This window comes from Myotis davidii, unplaced genomic scaffold (genome assembly GCF_000327345.1).
Source record: "Myotis davidii unplaced genomic scaffold, ASM32734v1 scaffold608, whole genome shotgun sequence".
NCBI lineage: Eukaryota > Metazoa > Chordata > Mammalia > Chiroptera > Vespertilionidae > Myotis > Myotis davidii.
In genome coordinates, this window is record NW_006300025.1 from 2582628 (window position 1) to 2605122 (window position 22495).

Consider the following 22495-nt stretch of genomic DNA (forward strand, 5'->3'; position numbering starts at 1 on the left):
TACCCCCAGTTGGGGCAGGTATGGAAAGCAACCAATCCATGTTTCTTTCTTTCTCTCCCTTCCCTTCCCTTCCCTTCCCTTCTCTTTTCTCTTCCCAACCCCCCACACTTCCTCTCTCTAAACTTGTCCTCTGGTGAGGATTAAAAAAAGAGAGAGAGAGTTTCTGCAGAACTCTGCTCCCCAGAATGGTCATCAACAAAAATTTGGAATGTGAGTAGGCCTGTGGAACCTGCACACTTGTCCAGACTACACAGCACACGAGCATCTTAAAACGGGTGGGGAACATCCAGCTTGTTGGGCCGTAGAAGGTCCATGAAATTATTTGGTCTGGCCCTGCCAAGGCATTAGGGGTGAATTAATTAAATGTTTGACCAAATAGAGCAGGCTAATTTTTAAGTTGATACTTTTGTATGTCCCAGGAATGATATTATAAATATCCAAATGGCCCTTGGCAGAAGAAAGGTTCCTCACCCCTCATCTTAAAAGGTCCTAAGGAGCCCACAGTGACCTTGATGAATCAAATGTTTAACCCAGTTTCATTGGATGTTTCCAGTGCTATTCCAGTGAAATCATGCTTGTTCACACCCTACATTGTTAGTGCCGGGTGAAAAGCATTTGAGGAAATGCTGCTTTCAACACATACCCCTGCTGACTCAGTGCCTTTGAAATTAGTAGGCATTTGGAGTCAGTTGAGTAGAAGCAGCAGGGCACAGAGAAATTACAGCTTAGAGCTTACTTTGCTTTTTTGTAACTAGGGGGAGGGGGGAAGAGAAAACTTTGTTATGTAACTGATGTTTTGGAATTAAGAGTGACTTCGATCCATATGGAAGTTAACCCCTGGTGTGTAATTGAGTATATCTGTCCAAAAAAAATGTAGACTGGATAGGTGAGGTACAGCTCTGAATGACAAGGCCGAAGTTTTAGTGAGCGAGGACCATCTCATTTCCTTTGTTTTATCAAAGCCTGCAACAACCAAGTGTCAGTATTGCTGGCACTTCCATTTGGTAAACTTCAGCACCTGTAGTCCAATTTTTGTCGCCGAACCCAGGAGGTCTGAAGAAAGCTTGTCTAATTGCTATGCTGATAATTCCAGGCTCTATATGAATTCCACCCATCAAATTATTCTTTTACTTTCATTTTCCCCCAAAGTGAAAATAGCTGTTTTTTCCTTTTTAAAAAAGTGTGTAGAAAGAAATAAAAAGTGTAAAGAAAAAGAATATCACCTGTATTGTATCCCCTCTCGCTCCACCTGGAAATGAACGCTGTGAGTATCTTGATGCTGATACATCCAGAATTTTGCTCTGTTTGCATTTCTATTATATTATATTATATAAATCCATAGATGCATGTTTTACATAAATAGGCTTTGAGAATACACATTGTTATGCAACTCTTTTAACACTTAATAATATATCACTATATATTTTTTACTATATTGATATACGACATATATTGTGCATATCAATTAATATATAACAGGATCACAATGTTAACAGCTGTATAGTATTCCAATATAATGCTCTACCACACTTTGACGAATCCACTGTTAAATATTTAATCCTTTTTCATTGATTACTATTATAAATGATGTTGCCAAAAATATGCTTTTATACATTATCTGATTATTTCTTCGGGTCAATTCCTAGAATTAGAAATGCTAAAGCCAATAGTTTTCATATTTAGACTGTTGAAATATACATTCAGATTGACTTCCAGAAAGGAACGAGTCATTATTTCTCCTCCAGCGCTTCTAGAAAGCCCATTGAAGGAAACCGGAGGTGGTAAAGGGAAGTGAATGTGACTGCAGCGCTCATGCCACTGCATTCCGGAAAGGCAAAGGACAGCTGGCAGTTTCAAAAGTTTGAGCCAAAGGAGGTGTTAGAAACCTAACACTTGAGGAAAATGAAATCTACACACACACACACACACACACACACACACACGCACGCACGCACGCACACACGCACACACGGCCAAATATACACAGTTGTCACGCCTCTTAGAACAGCATGGATATGGATGAACTTCAGAAATCGTTTTCAAAAAGTGAGAAATCATAATTCTTATACAAATGCATAGTGAATATGTATCAAAGAATTATTTAACATGTTAAGGGGGAGTTAAGCAGGATGTTAAAGTCAACGCCAGATGGCAGAGACAGGTAAATAGCCCGTGGACAGAAGAATCCCATCTTGAGCCAGCTGTAACAGCTGCTGTCAGCCAGCTTGTGTGTCTAACTCTGCAAGATTTGACATAAGCCTGACATTGCTGATATTCAATAGTTGTTTACCTTCCATCACTGCAAGTTCATATACTTCAACCTAATACAAACTGACTACAAATGGACAGGGCAATAAACCCAAAACTTTTGGGGCCATTTTGTCTACCAAACAAATATCAGTCTTCCACCAGCTCTGCATGTGACTTTGTAGAGTCTGTGCCTTAATCAGTGAAAAGAATCAAACAAATGACATCCCAGGTGACTCAGGTAGGCTTCCAACTATGACTTTGAAAACAAACTTTTTTTTTGCTTCAAGTTTTGCACAGTTTTCTCAACTGTAGGAACCTTTTGTGGCTGAACCCGTGTGTGGTGGACAAGGTTATCTCAGTGGTGACCCTACCCACACTACATTGGCCTTGCAATTCCTCTAAATGCTTAAAGATTGAAAGGGCATCACAGCCAGGTCTTCGCTCTCATTTCCCATGCAAATTGCCTCCCCACTGTGTGTTTCCCAGAGACCTAGGGCAGAGGTGCCTGCTCACTGAAGGAGCCTGCTCCTGCCAGGCTGCCAGCCATTGTCATGGCAGAGTGCCTCCCGAAAGCCCTGTGACCCTGAGAGGGTGCCAGGTGGAGCTCAAGAGGCTGGAATGCCTGCTGGTCGCCCCATTTTGTAAATTCCAAGATGTTAATCTTCACGTAGCATGTTTGTCACTAATACGACAGCAAAACAGGACATTAACAATTGACCAACACAATCTCAGACCCCAACTTGAGCTCCATGAAGACATAGGTTAGCACACTTCAGTCTAAGATGTTCCGATTGTTGTATTTTATCATCTATGAAATCATGTATATTTTATAATTAAGAGTGTGGTATAATTCTAATTGGGGAATCTTTTTTTCTTGATGATATATAAAATAAGTGTATCTTATAATGACCATATCCTAAATTTGATGGAGCACATTGTTGTGTTTGTGTGTTTTTTTCAATTTGTGTGTGTGTGTGTGTGTGTGTGTGTGTTATTGATTTGAGAGAGAGAAGGAGAGGGAGAAGGAGAAGGAGAGAGAGAGAGAGAGATGAGAGAGAAACATCGATCTACTGCCTCCTGCACACTCCCGACTGGGATGGAACCTGCAACCCAGGTATGTGCCCTGGCCCAGAACCAAACTGCTGACCTTTTAGTGCACAGGATGATGTTCAACCAATTGAGCCACACTGGCCAGGGCAAGCACACTGAGTTTTTGTTTTTCTTCTCCACTGTAGACCTAAAGCTTTCTGTGTAACAAATGCGCTAAAAATATGAAGAAAAAAGAATAATCAAACGTAAAACACAAATGCTAAAACTAACCAGGACTATAGGAACATTAGTGCCAACTCTGAGGAAGAACCTCATTCTTCATGGGCTTCTCTCATTTGCCTTGTTATTTAACCTTAAAACTCAAAGCCCTGGGCAGTAATTTGGTGATATCTAAGACTTCCGAGGTCATTGCAGAATCTAATACAATACTGGCCTCAGAAACTGACAAAGTAAATCAGCACGTTAGCACAATGACTGTTTCAAAATATACCTCACTAGCTGCTTCCATATTTCATGTACTGAACTATTTTTGTAAATTCTCTTCTAGTTTTCCAAATTGAAAGTTATATCAGAGGGTTTGCTCTGCAGTATCATTGCAATATGGTTTAGAAACACACACACAACACACACAACGAGCCTAGGCCTCTAGAAGTTGCATGGAGCCAGCGGCACCTGTATCAGCGTGGCCCACCCGGCCTGTCCCAGCTGGCCAAGGTAGAGCCAAGTCGGTTTCTTCCATTTCAGTAGAGGCAGCTTATAAATTAATCACTGGGGGACCATGTTTAAAGCCACCGGCTTCCACTCAATGAGAACTTAACCGTGGATAAGGAGAGCACAGCTGCATTCTGGGTGTGCATCCACATTGGCATTTTGGGTGGCGACTAACTGAAAACTCTTGAGCAGCCTGGCTGGCATGGCTCAGGAGGTCATGATTCGATTCCCAGTCAGGGCACATGCCTGAATTGCAGGCTCAATCCCCAATGTGGGACGTGCAGGAGGCAGCTGATCAATGATTCTCTCTCATCATTGATGTTTCTATCTCTCTCTCTTCCCTTCCTCTCTGAAATATATATATCTTGAGCAGTGCTTCTTTAATGGCTGCTACAACGTCAGCTACTTCCCCATCATGGCCAGCCAAGGTCTAATGGACTGGTTGGCGCTCAACCCCCTTGTGTCCTGTCCTGACTTAGCCCTGGTCTAGAAGGAAATGAACAGGGAAGTTACAAAGAGGAAGGTGGGGAAGTACCAGCACTCATTCATTCAATAACCCATGAATGCCAGGGCCTGTCCTGCGCTCAGAGATGGAATGGGGAGCAAAGAGACAGCATTACTGCTGTGAAGAATTTACATCCAGGTGGGGGCTGGTCGGGAGAGCACCTGGCTCCAGGAATAACCCACAAGCAGGACCATCCACCTCAGACGGTGAAAGAGGGGGCCAAGCAGGAAGGTTGGGGCATCATGGCTCAGATTCTCCGAAAACAGGCCCAGAGTCAACGATTTTTATGAAAATGGATTATTAGGAAGTGCTGCGAAGAGAATTCCATAGTGGGGCAGAGCAGGAGCTCAGAGGAGGGTCCAATTTCAAGCAAAGTTCTCTGATGGTAACTTTGGGGACAGTGTAGATCTCACCTCAGAGTGGTCTCAGCCAGAGGAGAGGGAGCTGAAGTATGTACTCCCCAGCGCCTGTCACTCATTGGTGGAAGACTCACTCTGGAGGCCCTTTGGGGTCTCTGCGCACCAGGCAAAGCAGGTTCTGGCTGCTGGAAAGCCATCCTCAGACAGAGGACTTGGGGCTGGCTGTGTAGGGCCAGGTTTCCTTCTCATGGCTGCTCTCTGGGGGCCTTCAGGACCCCCTGTGGTGGAAGCCCTCGTCTCAAGGGACACTGTGGTGCAGTGTGATGTTTGCAGGGATTTTCAAATCTGAGGAGGGTCCAAGAAGCTAAACGGTATGGAAACCTGGTCCATCAACATGTTGAGATTCCCCCGGGGATACCAACACACACACACACACACACACACACACACACACACACACACAGAGCACCAGGTCCTGAATTTTGGGGGGCTTTCCTAAATTAAAATATTTCTAGCCATTGTGAGTACATCCATTCTTATCAGGCCTCTAGCAAATCTCGTGGAATTCAAGTGCCTGTGGGGACATAGATGCGAAGGTCTCCCTCATGGGCCTTGCACAAGAACCTGGGGCACCCAACAGACATAATTATCCAACACATGTACATACCCACACATCTCACACCCTTTAAACCAGACTTCTGACTTTCACCTGTGGGTGGTATAAACGGCTAAGCCCTCAGCCCACCAGCAAATACTCAAACACTAAAGAACATCGGCTGTGGGCTTTGCAGCATCACCTCAGAGAACTCTTATTAGGCAGCCCCCGAGGGGCAGGCCTCAGCGTAGCCTCAGTTCTCGGATCAGGATATTTAATGGGTCAGATGACCTGGTCAAGGGCACGCTGCTCGAAGCAGCAGAGCCAAAGGAATTCCAAGCCAGGCATTTAGCCAAAATTTTGCTTTTAAGCATTAAAGTATTCATGTGTGTTTGTTTTCTCTAAATACTACTATGTACTACTTTGAGCTAAAATCAAAATTATTGACATCAAACCATTTCACTTAACTCAGAATGTGGTATGGGGGTGGATAGAGAAAAAGTGTGTGGAACTGTATTGTATTATTTTTAACCCAAATAGGGAAAATAGGGTAAAAAGATAATGAATATTGTTATTTGCTAAATAGGAGGGCTCTGATTGTGATTAAGGGGACGTTTTGAATCAGCAGGGCTAGGTGAACTATTGCATAAATGCCGTTGAGCTCATTTGCTTTCCTTTTGGAATGAAAACCAAGGGCAGAATTCTACCTGCTGCCTCCTGGTCCACTCCCAGCCTTCAGGCAAGTTTGGAAAAGGTTGCCCTCTGTGTACATCCCTTGTCCTGCAGAAGGCACCTTGGCCAATAAAGCCATCCGAGAGTGCAGTGTTGAGGTTTGGGGAAACCAGTTCTGGCCCTAATATAGTCACCCCTCACTCCCTCATCCTGACTTCACACCACACTCAAAATGACATTCCAGCCTGGCTGATGTGGTTCAGTGATTGAGCTCCAACCTACGAACCAGGTGGTCACGATTTGATTTCCCGTCAGGGCACATGCATGGGTTTCAGGCTCGATCCCCAGGAGTGGCTGTGCAGGAAGCAGCCAATCAATCATTCTCTTTCATCTTTGATGTTTCCATCTCTCTCCCTCTCCCTTCCTCTCTCAATAAAAACATATTTTTTAAAAATGGCATTCCAGATGAATGAAAGGCCTACAAATAAGTAAATACAATATATGTAAATAGGCAAAACGTCTTAGCAAAAAGTAGAGGAGACTGTTGATTGCTTCAAGATAAGAATGTCTTCTGAGGCAAAACAGGAACCATAATGAACTTCTGACTCTCATAACCTTAAGAGCTTTAGGATATTAAAAGACAGGAAAGCAGTATGAGAAAAAAATCTTTTAAATAGTTGAGGCAGCAGATTTATATCACGACTTAAGAAAAAATAAGGAACTTCGAAATGGTCAACAGATAAATGAATAGGCAATTCCTCAGAAGAAATGCAGACAGTCCATCGGCATACAAACAATATAATCTCAACAAAGCACATTGAGACAATAAAAAGCCACTATAATCATCACGTTGGCCAAAGCTTAAAAGTGTGATCAATCAAAATGCTGACAAGTGCGGTGGATGCTCTCAAAGAAGGCGGAGACAGCAGAGATGGACACAGCCACCTGGAGAGCAATGCGGCATTTTCTCTGAGGTTTCACACGCTACACAGGATGTTCATCACAATATTGCCTGTGACAGCAAAACATTGGAAACGACCTACATGTCTATCAAAATAGAATGGATATGTGGAATGTCCCTGAGTGGTATATTCCTATGATGAAAAACCATTCCCACTTAAAATGAACTAGGGCTTCCTTTACCAGTGTGGATAAATTCCACGGCCTTTTGTTGGTTATGATAAGCAAACTAGAGGACATCGATATGATTCCATCGATTCCACTATGTATTAAAAAAGCACAGGATCATAACATTCAAGAATGATACACACAAAACTGATAATAGTAGATGGAAAGGATTATGGGCTGTGGTCCTGGGAGATTAATTTGAACTACAGTAATCTGTTTTCCAGTGGGAATGTATTCATGCGTTTATGTTTGTGAATATAATTAAAAATTTTACATATACATGTAAACACCCATAGGAGATGTAAAAAGGGCATGGTTTTGAGATGTTTCAGCATCATTCCCCAGACACTCCTCTACAAGTGAAGGGAAGAAGTCTTCATTACTTTTTTATTTCCATGGTGACAGTGTGAACATTTGTAAGAAGCCCATTATGTTCCAGACTAGACAAACCCCAGTGGGGTGTACCCACCAATCCAGCTCCTCTACCTCCGCGGAAGCAGACAGGAGAGGGAATTGCTTGGCCATGTGGTTTTCATGACCTGGACATGGGTCTAATCCCACAGAGTTGATGGGACTGTAAAGGCCAAGCGGATGCACTTGGGAAATAGAAACTCCATAGCTGAAAGCCAAGCACTTGACTTTTCCCACACCCTCGGTTTCAAGTCTCCCTCTATCAGCTACACAGCCCTTTTCAAACAACTGATAACATTCCTGAGTTAGACTTGGAATTTACAGTGTTATATCACAACTTGCTCTATAAGCACTTTTCTCATTTCATTTTTACACGACCTTCAAGATAATTTTTCTCCTTTTATCTAACCCTAAAAGAAAGAAAAGATTTGAAGTCCCTCCCTCTCCCTCCCTCCAACCTCGATTGCAAACAGGACTGCACATGGCGACGTCTCTCCCTCACCCAGCCAGGGAAAATCAACCTCTAGCAGGCAGATCTCGAGGTTAGAGACTTCTGGGCAGTCAAGCAAAAGATTGGGCTCCACAAACACTGGTCTTTTGTAGGCCCAGGTCTGCTGCTGGGGCTGCCATGGCCCCTCTCCAGTTTGGAAGGGGTATAAGTCCTTTTTAAATGTCCTTTAGCTTTATGGCCTCTCTGTTTCACAGCAATGATCACCATTAATATAAAGAGAGAATTTAAATAGGAAGAGGATTCAGGAGCATTCAGGTACTTGTTACAAAGTGGTTTAATCTCATTGTCCTTTTTAATCCTCCAACCCCCCTTGTCCCCATTGTCAGCCAACAGGAGGCCTTGAGGATATTTGAGGGCAGGTCTTTTTGTACCCAGAGCTGGTATGCTCACCACTACTAGCTCATGCTGCCAAGCTACCAGGTAGTTGCTGCAAGCTAGACTGCCTCTAAACACTACAAGGCTTGAAGTGTGGCCCCCCAGGTGAGATTCCTGCCTACTGGAAATTTACCTAGAATGATTACAAAATGCTGCAAATCGGGGTAGGTATCTGTGCCAGGCTGGAGTATAGCAGGCTGAGTCCTGGGTGTGACCTCAGAGGGCCAAGAACCTGGAGCTTCTGGAATTCTGCCCTGGGCCTGCATGCCAGTTTGCATGAAAACCACCCAGGTGAGCACTCCAGGCTTCCTGTGTCAGGCACAGAGGCTTACATGTTAGGGGGCCTAGGGCACTGGGCTTCTGAGTAGAAAGAGGGAGGGGACCCAGAGACTCAATGCCTGGCCTGCCTTCTTCAGGCTCCCTCGCTCTGGCCTCTTCCCCCTAGAGTGGTTACAGACCTTCACTTCCTGCCAGCAACACCCTCTCTCTCTGCACATACTCCCCTCTCAAACCTCCCCCCCCCCCACCTTAGTTTTGAGTTCAAAAAGACCTGCCCTCAAATACTCTCCTGGCCTCCTGTTGGCTGACTCTAGGGAGGGGCAAAGGATGTTGTAGGATTAAAAAGGAAGATGAGATTAAAACACTTTGTAACAAGTTCCTAAATGCTCCCGATCCTCTTCCTATTTAAATTTTCTCTTTATATTAATGGTGATCATTGCTATGAAACAGAGAGGCCATTTCATCCCCAGCCGCAGAGCTGGACCTGACAAGCACAGGTACGCCCGGGCTTTCTCAGTGCGGCTCCGCTATGCCCTGTGCGTGGCTGTCTCTTGGACTGAGGCCTTAGGTCACTGCTTGTGGAGTTTTCTGGAAAGAACACAAATGTTGCCTTTTGTTATAAGAACCACTGTCTCACCAGCTTAGTTTCCTGGAAATTGGTGTCCTGTCTCATTCTCTGATTGTCCTGAATAACAGCCGCTTGCCTCTGTTGCCACCTCCCCAGATGCCCACACAGTCTTGGCAGCAAAACAGGGTTGTGGAAGCAGCGCTTGCTCACCAGCTTGGCGGATGCTCAGCCAGCCCGTCCCCTTCTTGGAGGGACTCTAGACAAGGACAGGGATGTGCAGGGGTCTTGGGTTGTATTCGTGGACCTTGAGAAACTTGTTAGCAGCATCAACTTTGGGAAAGCACTTCCGTTGACACTGCTGTTGGCTTGGTGGATCCTGAAAAAGACACCTACCATAAAGGACTCCTGGTGGCTAACTTCTCAATTTAAAAAGGAAGGAAAAAAGGAAGAGAGGGAGGGAAGGAGGGAGGGAGGGGAAAGGAAGGAAAAGGAGGAAAAAGAAAAAAATTAAAAAGAGCCTAGCAACCATTTTACACAGAGGCCTCCAGGCTCTCATAAGCAACACTTTAGGGACAGGCCTGCACTGAACTACCTGACTCCTACACTGAACTGCCTGCTGGTACTCTGCTCCTGTCCCCTAAGGAGTTCCTGGAATTGTGTTTTAACCAACAAGACTGAGACTTTCCCCCACGGAATCAGAGCTGTGCAGCTCTATCTATATTAGCATCTTAAGCAATCAATCAGAACAACTCCATTCTGGCCAATCAGGGCAATGCTTTTTGGACCAATCAAACTGCAAGGATTTGGAGCCCTCATTTGCATGAGGATGGACCAATAAGAGACTATAGAGGTCGGTTCCCCCTGGCTTCCAGAGCACTTTCCCCTTCCACGTAAAGGTAAGGCAGCTGAAACCCAGAAGACAGAACACCAAAGATGTCCTGCTGTGCCGGAGAGGAGAGGGCAGGGCAGAATGGAGCAGAACAGAGTAGAACAGAGATGTCCAGCTGGAGAGGGCCCTCACCCTAGGGCTGCCTCACAACCATGCTTTCCACAGCCGTTGTTTCATTATTGAGCTGTTCCCTAGTCACACTGTTCTCACCATGGTGCTGTATCACAGTTGAGCTGTTTGCACTGAATAAAGTTTTCTTCTTCACTGCACTCCAAATTGGGGATTCCTATTGGCATTGAATTGGCACCAATGACCATTGGTTGACAACAGACCTGGACCATGGGAAAGCTTAGGTTACTGAGGGATGCTAGCAAACATCTACAGGAATTGAAAATGAACACAAATGTACCTGGGGACAATGCGGGGCAGATCAGGGACACCTGGGCAGACCTCAGCGTGGACTGTTGCTGGTGGAAGGGTATATAAACAGATCATTTGGAGAGGCAGGTCTGCCTCTGGAACAGTAACCTCTGGTCTGTTTCTCGGGTAAATCCCGATGTGCTGTGGGTGATGGGCATAATGGGTTCAGAGTGAGAAATGGAGGGGACTGAAAGACCCCTCATCTACCAGGAAGAGTCCCATAACCATCCAGCCAGTTGCAGCCTCTGTTCTTGTTCACCTTTGTGTCTTGGCATCACTGTGTCCCTTCTGCATTGCAGATAAGTGGTGTTACCTGTGATTTTCCACTGAGTGCTGCTAAGTGAGAACTGAAGTTTGTAGGTTTTTTGTGTTTGTCCAGGTATAGAGAAAGGAGCAATGGGGGCCCCAGGGCCTGGCGATGCAGCCAAAGTGTCAGCAGGAGCAGTGTCGGGAGGAAGCAGTCTGGCCGGAGGGGTCAGCGTCTTCTCCTGGGGAAGGCCACTGGGGATTTTTAGTTCAAAGCAATATGGTGGCCGTGAAGGTGGCTGAGGGTGGAGAGGGTGAATGTACTCAGTGACCCTTCTTACTGCTGGGGATGGGAATCTTTTAGCTACTGTAGATGTTTGCCTGAGGCTGTGGCTGGCCCTCCATCAGCAGGGCTCTCTGTTCCCTGGTGGGCTGTGCGTGGCTGTCCTGTCTGAGATCACAGCCGTGACCAAGAATGGGAGGGAGGACCCCAGCCTAGAGTGGTAGGGCTTTGGCTCAGACACTCAGACTCCCCTGACTCACCACACTTCCTCCCACTTTCTTAATCTCCCCATTTCCTCCCAGTTTCGTACACATCCATCTCTTTTCTTATTTTTCTAAAACTTTGATTCCGAAGTATTTTAAACATGCCGAAAATCCCATATAATACTAAAACTATCACTAGCTCTGTCAAATCTTAACAGTTTGCCATTTCATTTTAAGAAATAAAATCTACCCCCTGGCTGGTTTAGCTCAGCTGGTTGGGAGTGTCATCCCATGCACCAAGAGGTGGCAGGTTCGATTCCCAGGCAGGGCACATACCCAGGTTTTGACTTCCATCCCTGGTTGGGGTACATGAGGAGGCAACCAATCAATGTTTCTCTTTCAATATTTCTCTCTGTTTAACTCCCATCCTCTCTCTCTAAAATCAATTTTTTAAATAAAGTTTTAAAAAAATAAAATCTCACATGTGTTTAAGCTCCTTTACCTGTAAATACCTCCATCTATTTCTCCTCCGGAAGGAGTTGCTGTCCTGGGTTAGGAGTGTAACCCCACAGTGCATATTGGAGTAGTCTTTATATCTATGTGTGTATCTATAGACACTTAGTAATACAAGTTTGCATGGTTTTAAACTTATACACTGAATACAACCATTTTTAGTTTCTCTTTTGTAGAGATATTTTTTCTTTCGATTTTATTTTTATTGGATTCAGGTGTGAGGCTTAGTGCTTAGACCATCGTTTCTCAACCTGTGGGTCGCAACCCCTTTGGGGGTCAAACGACCCTTTCACAGGGGTCGCCTAAGACCATCGGAAAACACATAGATAATTACATATTGTTTTTGTGATTAATCACTATGCTTTAATTATGTTCAATTTGTAACAATGAAATTGGGGGTCACCACAACATGAGGAATTGTATTTAAGGGTCGCAGCATTAGGAAGGTTGAGAACCACAGGCTTAGACAATCAGATATTTTACATAGTGTTTCCTTTGATACTTCCAGTACTCCAACTGGAAGTATAGTTATCACAATATTATTGACTATATTTCCTGTGCTTTACTTACATTTCCGTGACTATTTTATAACTACCAATTTGTACTTAATCCCTTCACCTCTTTCTCCCAGTCCCCCAACCACCACCCCTCTGTAATCACTAGTCCACTATGTGTCTATGAGTTTGTTTCAATTTAGTTTGTTCATTTATTTTGTTCTTTAGATTCTACATATAAGTGAAGTTATATGGTATTTGTCTGTCTCTGACTGACTTATTTCACTGAGCATACTGCCCTCTAGATTAATCCATGCTGTTGCAAATGGTTAAAGATTTCATTCTTTTTTATGACTAATTGTCTGTTGTCTTTGTGCATCTAAGATAACATATCTTTGAAGTGTCTAGACCCCTGAAGGCACAACTGCTGGCACCAGAGCGTGAGACCATATTATCTCGCAGCTCACATACCATCTCTATGTGCTACTATCTCTATGTGCTATGAATGTTAACTATCCTGGATCCACCGAATAGCTCCATCATGAATGTCAAAAGCCACTTTACATAATGTAAAATAAGTATGTGTCTCTTCATTTTACTTTTTAATCCAAGCTCAGAGATGTCCTACTTTGTTTTCTCCTGCCTCCCGAATCTACCACCAATGGATTTCATTGCACCCCTCTCCCCCTTTACATCTCCTCCTTTGATTCTTGTATAAAATAAGCTGCAGAACTGCCATTCTCAAGAATATTTTCTCAATCCATTGAGATTTTTCTTCCCAGCAATTGTCATCAGTTTGACTCAACTAAACTCTAAGACTTTTTCTTACACTGGATGTGTTTTCGTCAACACTCTGGTTCATTAATTTTAACTGCTGTATGGTATTCTATACCTCAATTTATCCATTCTGTTGATGGACAAATAGGTGCTTATAATTTGGTTTTCTTAAAAGTAGTGTGCAGCAAATATTCTCATAAAGGTCTCCCTGCACCCATGTGCAAGAGTTTTTCTAGAGTGCATAACTAGGAGGTCGGTGTATCTTCAACTCTACAAGATATTGCAAACTCCTCTCCAGAGTGACTCTGTGAGCAATACTCCCCAGCAGCATATGGGTGCCTGTTTTTCCATATCCTGGAGTATTATCAGACTTTTAAGATTTTGCCACTGGGATATGTGTAAAATGAGATCTCCTGATTATTTTCTCTTCCAAGGTCCCAGTGCTTCTAAAAGCTCCACCCACAGCCCACACCCAGTCACACACAAAGGGGATGGATCAAGCATGGAAAACTTGGGAGGTTTTCATTCTTCTGATCTCTAGGTATTGGGAGTGCACAGAGCTATTTGTGGGGACACCTTCTCCATCTACACTCTCCCCTTAGATAATCTCTCCCTGACAAAGGACTTTGAAATACTAACACATAGACCAGTGACTTCTAAATGTATAAATAGCTCCATCAAGAATGTCAAAAGCCACTTAACAAATTTAATTAATGACTAGTACAACTCCATTAAAACGTAACCTGCCTACTGCCCAATTAAATTTCCTCCTCAACCCTAATTCTTTCCCATTTTCCCCCATCTTTCAATTCAGTTTCTATGTCATATTGTTCTTGGATTTCCCCCCTTCTTTCCAATTTTACTGCTGCTCTCACAACCTTGGTCCAAGCCACCATCATCTTTTGCTGGGATCACTGCAGTTGCCTCCTAACTGGTCTTGCTATTTGTCCTCTTGCCCTTACAAACATCTCTAGCCAGCAGCCAAGACACTCTTTATAGAACATTAAAAAAGTAAAACGCCATTCCCCTACGTAAAACCCCCCAATGGTGCTTAGTATTGAAAATTCAAATTCTAGAATACTGTAATCTAGAAGGTCAATGAGATCTGGTTCCTGCCTGCCTCTCCTTCCACAATGCCTCTCCAGCATCTGGGACTTTCTGTATGTGGAGGGATCCTCCTTTGATCTTTTCATGGCTCCCTTGTCATTCAGGGATCCACCACTTCTTCAAAGTTCTGTCCTGACCACCCCACCCTAGCTATATAGTAGTTCGATCCTGTAGCATCACCCTATTCTTTTTTTCATTCTGGAACTTCTTTTTTTTTAAATAATATATTTTTATTGCTTTCATAGAGAGGAAAGAAGGGGAAGAGAGAGATAGAAACCATCAATGATGAAAAAGATAGAAACATCAATGATGAGAGAAAATCATTGATTGGCCTCCTCCTGCATGCCCCATACTGGGGATGGAGCCCACAGTCCAGGCATGTGCCCTGACCAGTAATCAAACTGTGACCTCCTGGTTCATAGGTCGATGCTAAACCACTGAGCCACACCAGCTGGGCTCATTCTGGAACTTCTTATTGCTAAGTGCTATGGTCTGTACCCCACCAGGATATCATCTCCATGACAGTTGTCAACCTTACTCTATACTTGCAGTGCCTGGCAAGAAGTGGGTGGCCACAGAATTCTGTTGAATTAGTGAATGAATTGATGGGGTCAACAATTTAGAATAGCCTAGGGTAGACAAACTCATTAGTCAACAGAGCCAAGTATCAATAGTACAAGGATTGAAATTTCTTTTGAGAGCCAAATTTTTTAAATTTAAACTATATAGGTAGGTACATTGTTATTAACTTAATTAGGGTACTCCTAAGGCTTAGGAAGAGCCACACTCAAGGGGCCAAAGAGCCACATGTGGCTCGAGAGCCGTGGTTTGCTGACCACGGGCCCTAGGCCGTCAAATGAAATTTCTCCCAGACTCTGGGTGGGATAAAAGCTGCTGGAGACAATACAACACGTCTGTAGCTAGAATTGTGATTCTCAAACTTTTAATCCCAGGACTACTTCACACTGTTAAAAATTATGGAGGACTTCAAAGCCCTGTGTTGATGTGGAATATATCTACAGATATTTGCCGTATTAGAAAATAAATGAAGAAAATGTTAAGATATTTATTTTTTTAAAATAAGCAATTACGTGTTGACATCGTAAATTTGTATAACATTTTAAAAAATTCATGAGCAATGGCACACTTTAAGAGCCGCTCTACACATACAGTGCCTAATTATAACCAGGAAAGAGTCTGCTGAATGAGTGGATATATGTGGGCTCAAGAATTTAGACCAACCTTTAGGGACAGATGTAGCCCTTGCCCAGCATGTGGGTAGAGGACAAAAGACCACGCCTTTCCCCCTCCATTCTCCTCATGGTTCACCCACCCACCCACTCACACACTTCCAGCCCAATGTAGCCCTCTCTTCCCTTTTCCCTAACAGTTTTCTCTGACCAGAAAAAAATAAAAGTAAAGTGAGAAATAAGTTTAGTGTCACTGGGAATTGATTTGCAAGCTGTGTATGTCTTTAAAATGTGCTTTTTTCTGTAACCAGAATAATGATTGTGTAAGTTTTAATCCAGGGAATTCACCTTGACAGTATGAGTGTTGAGGCCTGATTTGACCAGGATTTGCTTATTCCTTTTTGTGTTCATGTTGAGAAACCAAACTGAGTGTCATATTATTTTTTCAGGGCAGTACCGAAACCAACTTCTTCCTCTTTCTAAGAAGAAGCTGCTCCCTCCCTTTTTATTTCTTTCCTCTGAGTAGAGGAAATTCACAGAGCCATGGTAAAAAAAAAAAAAAAAAAAAAGTGGTCATCTGTGTGCCCCTACTGAAGTGTCTGAAGCTCCCCAGGCCCCGGGCACGCCTCTTCACTTCCACTTCCTGACGTCACACTATTTTTGTCTTTGAATAGCTTATTGACACGATCGCCTCGGAGATCGGAGAACTGAAACAGGAGATGGTGCAGACAGATGTCAGCCTGGAAAATGGCCTGGAACCCACCGAAGCCCACAGGTGACCGAGGCGATGCGGCGAGACGGGAGCTAAGTGAACACTATACGTGTTGAGGACTGTGCCATTTCCGGGGCTCCTCCAGTTTGGGAACTGGGAGTGTGGTGGCCGCTCCAGATGAAACCCTGGAGGAGGTGGGAGTGGCCTAGGAACCAGTTGTCTGCTTGTTTATTTTAATCCCTGCGAAGGCACTTGAACTTTACAACCTTTCCCTTCCTCCTGGCACCAGAACCCGGAAACCTAAAATTCTATCTGCCATATCCACCTACTCAGAGTGATGGAAACAATAACGCAGCCGGATCCTCCGTGCGCAAAATAGAACTCAGTGTAGCCTGTATCAGTCTCCAGGAGGTTTACAGGGGAGCGCTCAGAGGATGGATTCATTTTGCGTTCTCAGGTCAGAAAACCCCCAGCACCCACCATAGCCGTTAGCCTGCGGTGCAGCCCCGCGTTCTGACAGTTGGATGTGATTGTAAATGACTAAGTAAGGGGAGGCAGTGTGTTGTCCTGGTTAAGCATGATATGTTGTGAATGTATTTCATGGATCAGAGTAGGTAGTAAGGGACTGATCTTTATCTGGAGAATGGAGGTACCAGGTCAGGGTGGGGGTGGCAGGTTGGAGGAGCTTGTCAAACCTCATCCAGCTCTTGGACCCTGTAATTCATTGCTAGCAAAACAACAGAATATACTGACGGCTGAACAGCATGGACATTTGGTGCTTGAGAGGCCAGATTTGTGATCTGTGTGCCCTTTTTCCCAGGAAATGGGGTTGAGGCTGCCTGTGCAGGGTGAGGGTGAGCTTCACCCAGTTGGATTTGCTTGCAAGTCTTGAGACAGGCAGGAGTCGAACTGCAAAGGCAGGCAGGGAAACCAGCTGGGTTTGGCTGTCCAGGCAAATTTTAAACTGGCAGGACTTGTTCCCTGCCCTAGCCCAAGGGGAGAGTGGCAATCCCACTTGGCAGCTGTAAGGTGGTGCTTTAACTGCTATGTCTCTGGAGGAACTGTATTCTCCCGTAGCTGTGGACATTCTGCCTTACATTTCCTTCTCTACAAAATGACAGGGGTAGACCAGGTGGCCCCCAAGCCACTTGGAGCAGAACTCGGCATTTTATAATTTCTCTTGATTTCAATGTGAGTGGCTTTGATTGGTGAACTTTCCCCCCATAATCTGGACAAGTACACCATGATTTCTGATTCTCTTTCCGCCTCCCATTCAGAGTAGTTTTAAACTCCGTGGAACTTTAGCCAGGGGATTTCTCCTTACCCTTTTCATTACTAAGCTAAAAATAAATTGGGGGTCCAGGCTGATGACAAAAAAGTAAAGAAGAGAGAGTTCATAGCACTGATTTCCCCACATCCAGGAAACATAATACTACAAGGTGAACCCAAACTCTGCAGAGGACAGGACCCTTCCTACATATAAGCCATGGAGATGCTAGGCTTGCTGGAAGGAGTGATAATGTGATAAGTAAGGGCTGGCGACAGCTTGGTCTCTGACTACAGTGGGCATTGAAGTGGGAGAGCTGGGCCTTCATTTAATCTTTAACATCGCTGCTAGTCTTTCTCTTTTTAAATTGAAGAGTGACTGTAACTTGGTTTTATCAGGTTAATATGTATTCTTGAATGCTATGTTGGTTTACACTGATTTTGTGAAATTTCAGAGGCATTTTACTTGGCACTTTCTTTGATGGGAAAGAAAGGGAAAAAAGGCAAGATTGTCTTGATGTAACAATGCCTATGGTGTATACCACGTGCCAATCACTGTTCTAAATGCATTACAGCTGGAACTCATTGAAGCTCCTAACTGCACTGTGTGCCCCTCTTTCTGCTGATGAGGGACCCGTATTTTGTGGTAAAAGTCTGACTAAGAAGGCTGTGGCTTCTATGCTGGCGTCTCTCACTGAGTTTTAGAAGCGTGGAGTGGTGACTTTGCTATCAGTTCCTCCATTATGCCAATGACGTCAGGAGGGACGGATAACCCAGAAGGAGGGGACAGAGGACATGGTGTTGTTTCCACAGTGAAGGCGGAGCAGAGCTGTGGGTGGTCGCAGGGAAGCAGGCAGGGCCACCTCCAGTGGGAACACGGGAGAGAGAAGCAGCAGTCAGCCCCTCAGGACCTTCACTGGGCGTGTTCTGGTGGCTGCACAGATGCCTGGCAGTGAGGGGCCTTTTGCAGCCTCATGGCTGGTGAGTGTGAGCTGTGATATGACCTCACCCACTCCACCCACAGTCACCAGGAAGTGTCTGTGGTTCCCTAGTTTGTTGAATGCTGGATTAAGTGTCAGGCCAGTGCCCTAGGTTAGAAATCACTGTTCCCCAACCTACTTTGGCTTTTCGTTGCTCTTTTGTGGTTAATAGTGGGATGAGCTTGAGATCTGAAGCCTCTTCTTGTATTATGAACCCCTTCGCAGATTAATATTTTGAATGCATAAAGTAAAATATGGAGGACGAGGGGAAAACAATTATAGTGGGATACAATGGTTAGAATGTAAAAATGCATGATTTCATAACATTGGTACTTCTTTATTAACACATCGAATGATGAGGTCTGGCAGTGGGACTAGGAGCTTCTGTCCTCTGGAAGCGGAGAAGAGAATAAGCAAAACTTCTTTTTTTAAAAAAAAAATATATTTTATTGAGCTGTCCTCTGGAAGCAGAGAAGAGAATAAGCAAAACTTCTGTGCTGACCATGGAAACATCTAGAGTTTTGGTACCCTTGACCGGAATCGAACCTGGGACCCTTCAGTCCGCAGGCTGACGCTCTATCCACTGAGCCAAACCGGTTTCGGCATAAGCAAAACTTCTTGTGCTGACCATGGAAACATCTAGAGTTTTGGTCGGGGACAAAGTTTCAGCTGCTGAGATTTTTTTGCCTGCATTCAAAATGGGAGGGAGTGGATTTCAAAACCAGGTTAGCGAGAGTGCCGGTGTCCCTTTTTCCACCCAATAGTCAGTTCCCACTTCCCAGCCCACCTGACCTCCCGGCATCGTCTGACACGGTAGACCCACCCTCCCTGCCTGGGACACTTGCTTGGCTTGGCTTCTGGGATGCCATGAGCGCTGGTTTCTCTCCCCTCACCAGCTGCTGCTTCGAGGCTCCTGACTGGCTCCTGCTTATCTTCTTGGCACCCTAACCCTGGAGCACCCAGAGCTCACTCCTTGAGCCTCTCCTCTTCACACATCTCCTCTTCTCTCCCCCACCACCCTCGAGGAAGACACGGAAGCATCTCTGTGCCTCAGTGAAGTGAGGATAATGATGAAACTTGGCCTCAGAGTTGGTAGGAAGATTAAGTGAATGCATAGCTGCGAAGGACTTGACCCGGTGCTGGCACGTGGTAAACACATGCATGGTTTACTGAAAGAGATCTATAATTTCCTAGGTAATTTCAGTCAGTCCCGCGGCTTGAATACGTCTGTGTATCTGTGATTCCCGACTTACATCCCTAGGCCTGTCCTCTCTTGGAATCCAGACGTTTGCATCGAGCTGCCCACTCAGCCTGACCTTTGGGAGCTCAAACTTAAAAAGACCAAGACGAACCCTTGGTTTCCTTCACAAACCTGCTTCTTCCCTGGTCTTCCTATCCCAGTAACCATACCTCCAGGTGCTTGGGCCCTCAGTCATCCCTGGTGCCTCTCCTTCTTTCCTGACGTCCTCCCATCCATCTCTAAATCCTGGCATCTCTACCTTTAACTTAGATCCAGGACCGGACCACTTTTCACCAGCACCAGGACAGTAGAACCTTGCCTGTTGTCTCTACTTTCACCTCTTCCCCCTTCTCTGGGCATTAGCTAAGCAGCATCGAAAATGATCTGACTTTAGTTCATTTAAATCCACATCATGTCACTCCTGTTCAAAGCCCTTCAGTAGTTTTTCATTGAAAACCAAAATCCCCACCATGGCCTTTGGAATCCCCACAGGATATGACTCACATCCCCTCACCATCTCTTCTCTTACCGTCTCTTCCCCTTCAGCGCTCTGCTCCAGGCCCGCCAGCTTCTTGCTAAGCAGCCTTTGTGCTTGCTGTTCCCTCTGCCTGGAATGCCCTTCCTCTGTCGCCTTAGCTGGCTTTATTTTTCTTTCTAGAACTTGTACAGATCTGAAATATATTCACTTGCGTAATTGTGCATTTTCTGCCTCCCGGCACTAGAAGGTGGGCGTTTTGACAGCGGGGGCTTGGTCTGTGTTTAGTGCTGTTTTTTCCAGTGCTTAGAATAGTGTCTGTCATGTAGCATCCACTCAATCAGTGTGTTGATCGGACGAATGAAAGGTGCTAGCCCTTTGGACCTTCTAAAAGTATTCGAGCTTCAGAAGCCTCTTGTATAAACAAGACTTCACCCTTGTCAAGCAAATAGGGGATCCCAGCCAGTGCATTAAAAAAAAAAAGTTGAAAATGTATGACAGGCCTTAAGCATCCTCCCTAGAAAAGAAGAGAGACCAGAATCTCTTTCCCCTACATCAGTGATGGCAAACCTATGACACGCATGTCAGAGGTGACACGCGAACTCATTTTTTTGGTTGATTTTTCTTTGTTAAATGGCATTTAAATATATAAAATAAATATCAAAAATATAAGTCTTTGTTTTACTATGGTTGCAAATATCAAAAAATTTCTATATGTGACACAGCACCAGAGTTAAGTTAGGGTTTTTCAAAATGCTGACACGCCGAGCTCAAAAGGTTCACCATCACTGCCCTACATTCAAGCCCCACTTCCTCATCAGTCCAAGTATGGAAAAGAGGAAAAGATTTGTTTTGCTGGCTAACACTGATGAGGCACAGATATTGTGCAAGAAAACAAAATGCAAAATGATTTTTGCATCAATGACTTGAACTTGCTTCCTAATAACCTCATATACACTCCCCAAAATCCTTAGACGAGTAAAAGTTGGTGTAAATCAACAAAGAATAGTCACTTTTTATCTGATGTTTAAAAAGAAAAAGATGGGGAAAAATAATATGAAGTGACATTAAATTCTGTATTCAAAGTCACTGAAGTGGAGGACATATTTTTTTTTAATATGGAAAACTATTGGATAGATGCAGATTTATTCTAAGCTTAAAAGATTTAAGTTCCAAAGATAAGTGTATCAGATTTAGGCACATATGTTTCTTAGTTATCATGCAGCTAATGGCCTTGACCAAACCAATTCATGGCATGGTGAATATTTCTGCATATAATATTTCTGCATATTGAACAAAGTAAAGCAAGCAAACCTAAAAGATGAGAAGAAATTCACTGGGTTTTGCTTGTTTTGCTATGAGTTTATGATCTAAGATTCATAAGCAGAAATATAAATAATAGAAGTACATATATATTTGTACTTTTCTCATAATTTCTAGGTTATTTTCTCTTTTCATCTCCTTCGCCCCCTGACCCCCGATAATCCTTTGTATAAAGTTACGGTTTCCATAAATATGAACCAGTGAACTGGCTGCTAGTTCAGAATTCCCATGACTTTAGCCTGGAACTTAGACGTGTGAAAATTGTAAAATGATGCGCTGTTAAAGCTGGAGAGTCCCCACTCCTGAGTCCCACAGCACTGAGATAAGTACTTGAGTCACAACATAGAAATATCTCTCTTCATTCATCATGGTTTCCAGGCATTAAAAAGATACACACCCAGGCAAAGAAATAAGAGCAAGCAAACAATCAAAAGTGGTTTTGTCTCAGGTGTGGGTTCATGGTCGTATTTAGTTTCATATTTTTGCATTGTTCTTTTTGCACAATGTAAAGTTCTACTTCGGTAATAATAATTAAAAAAGAAATCTTACATGTTCTTTAAAAAAAAAACCGAAAAAAAAAAAACACCTTCCCTAATATAATAGGTCTCACCAATTAAGACGGACCAAACAACCTCCTACCTGGAATGACCTGCTTCCTCCCCAAGGTCCCCAGGGCATCTAGTATATTCCTCTATTATGTACTCATTCCATTATAGGATGCTTGTTTACAGTTCTTTCTCCCTTAGGTTGTATAAAACTTCAGGCTCCACTGTCTAGGTCAGTGGTTCTCAACCTTCTGGCCCTTTAAATACAGTTCCTCATGTTGTGACCCAACCATAAAATTATTTTCGTTGCTACTTCATAACTGTAATGTTGCTACTATTATGAATCATAATGTAAATATCTGATATGCAGGATGGTCTTAGGCGACCCCTGTGAAAGGGTCATTCAACCGCCAAAGGG

At 44.0% G+C, this 22495-nt stretch overlaps 1 protein-coding gene across 3 annotated transcripts in view; it reads left to right on the plus strand.

Annotated features, from left to right (window-relative positions):
* Positions 1 to 22495, plus strand: part of RIN2 (Ras and Rab interactor 2) — a 185544-nt gene that overhangs the window by 90654 nt on the left and 72395 nt on the right. For all 3 annotated transcript variants that reach the window (XM_015572033.1, XM_006776147.2, XM_006776146.2), the window contains one exon: positions 16211 to 16311. In XM_015572033.1, coding sequence (XP_015427519.1) covers positions 16211 to 16311 — 101 coding nt within the window. The remainder of the gene's footprint in view (positions 1 to 16210; positions 16312 to 22495) is intronic.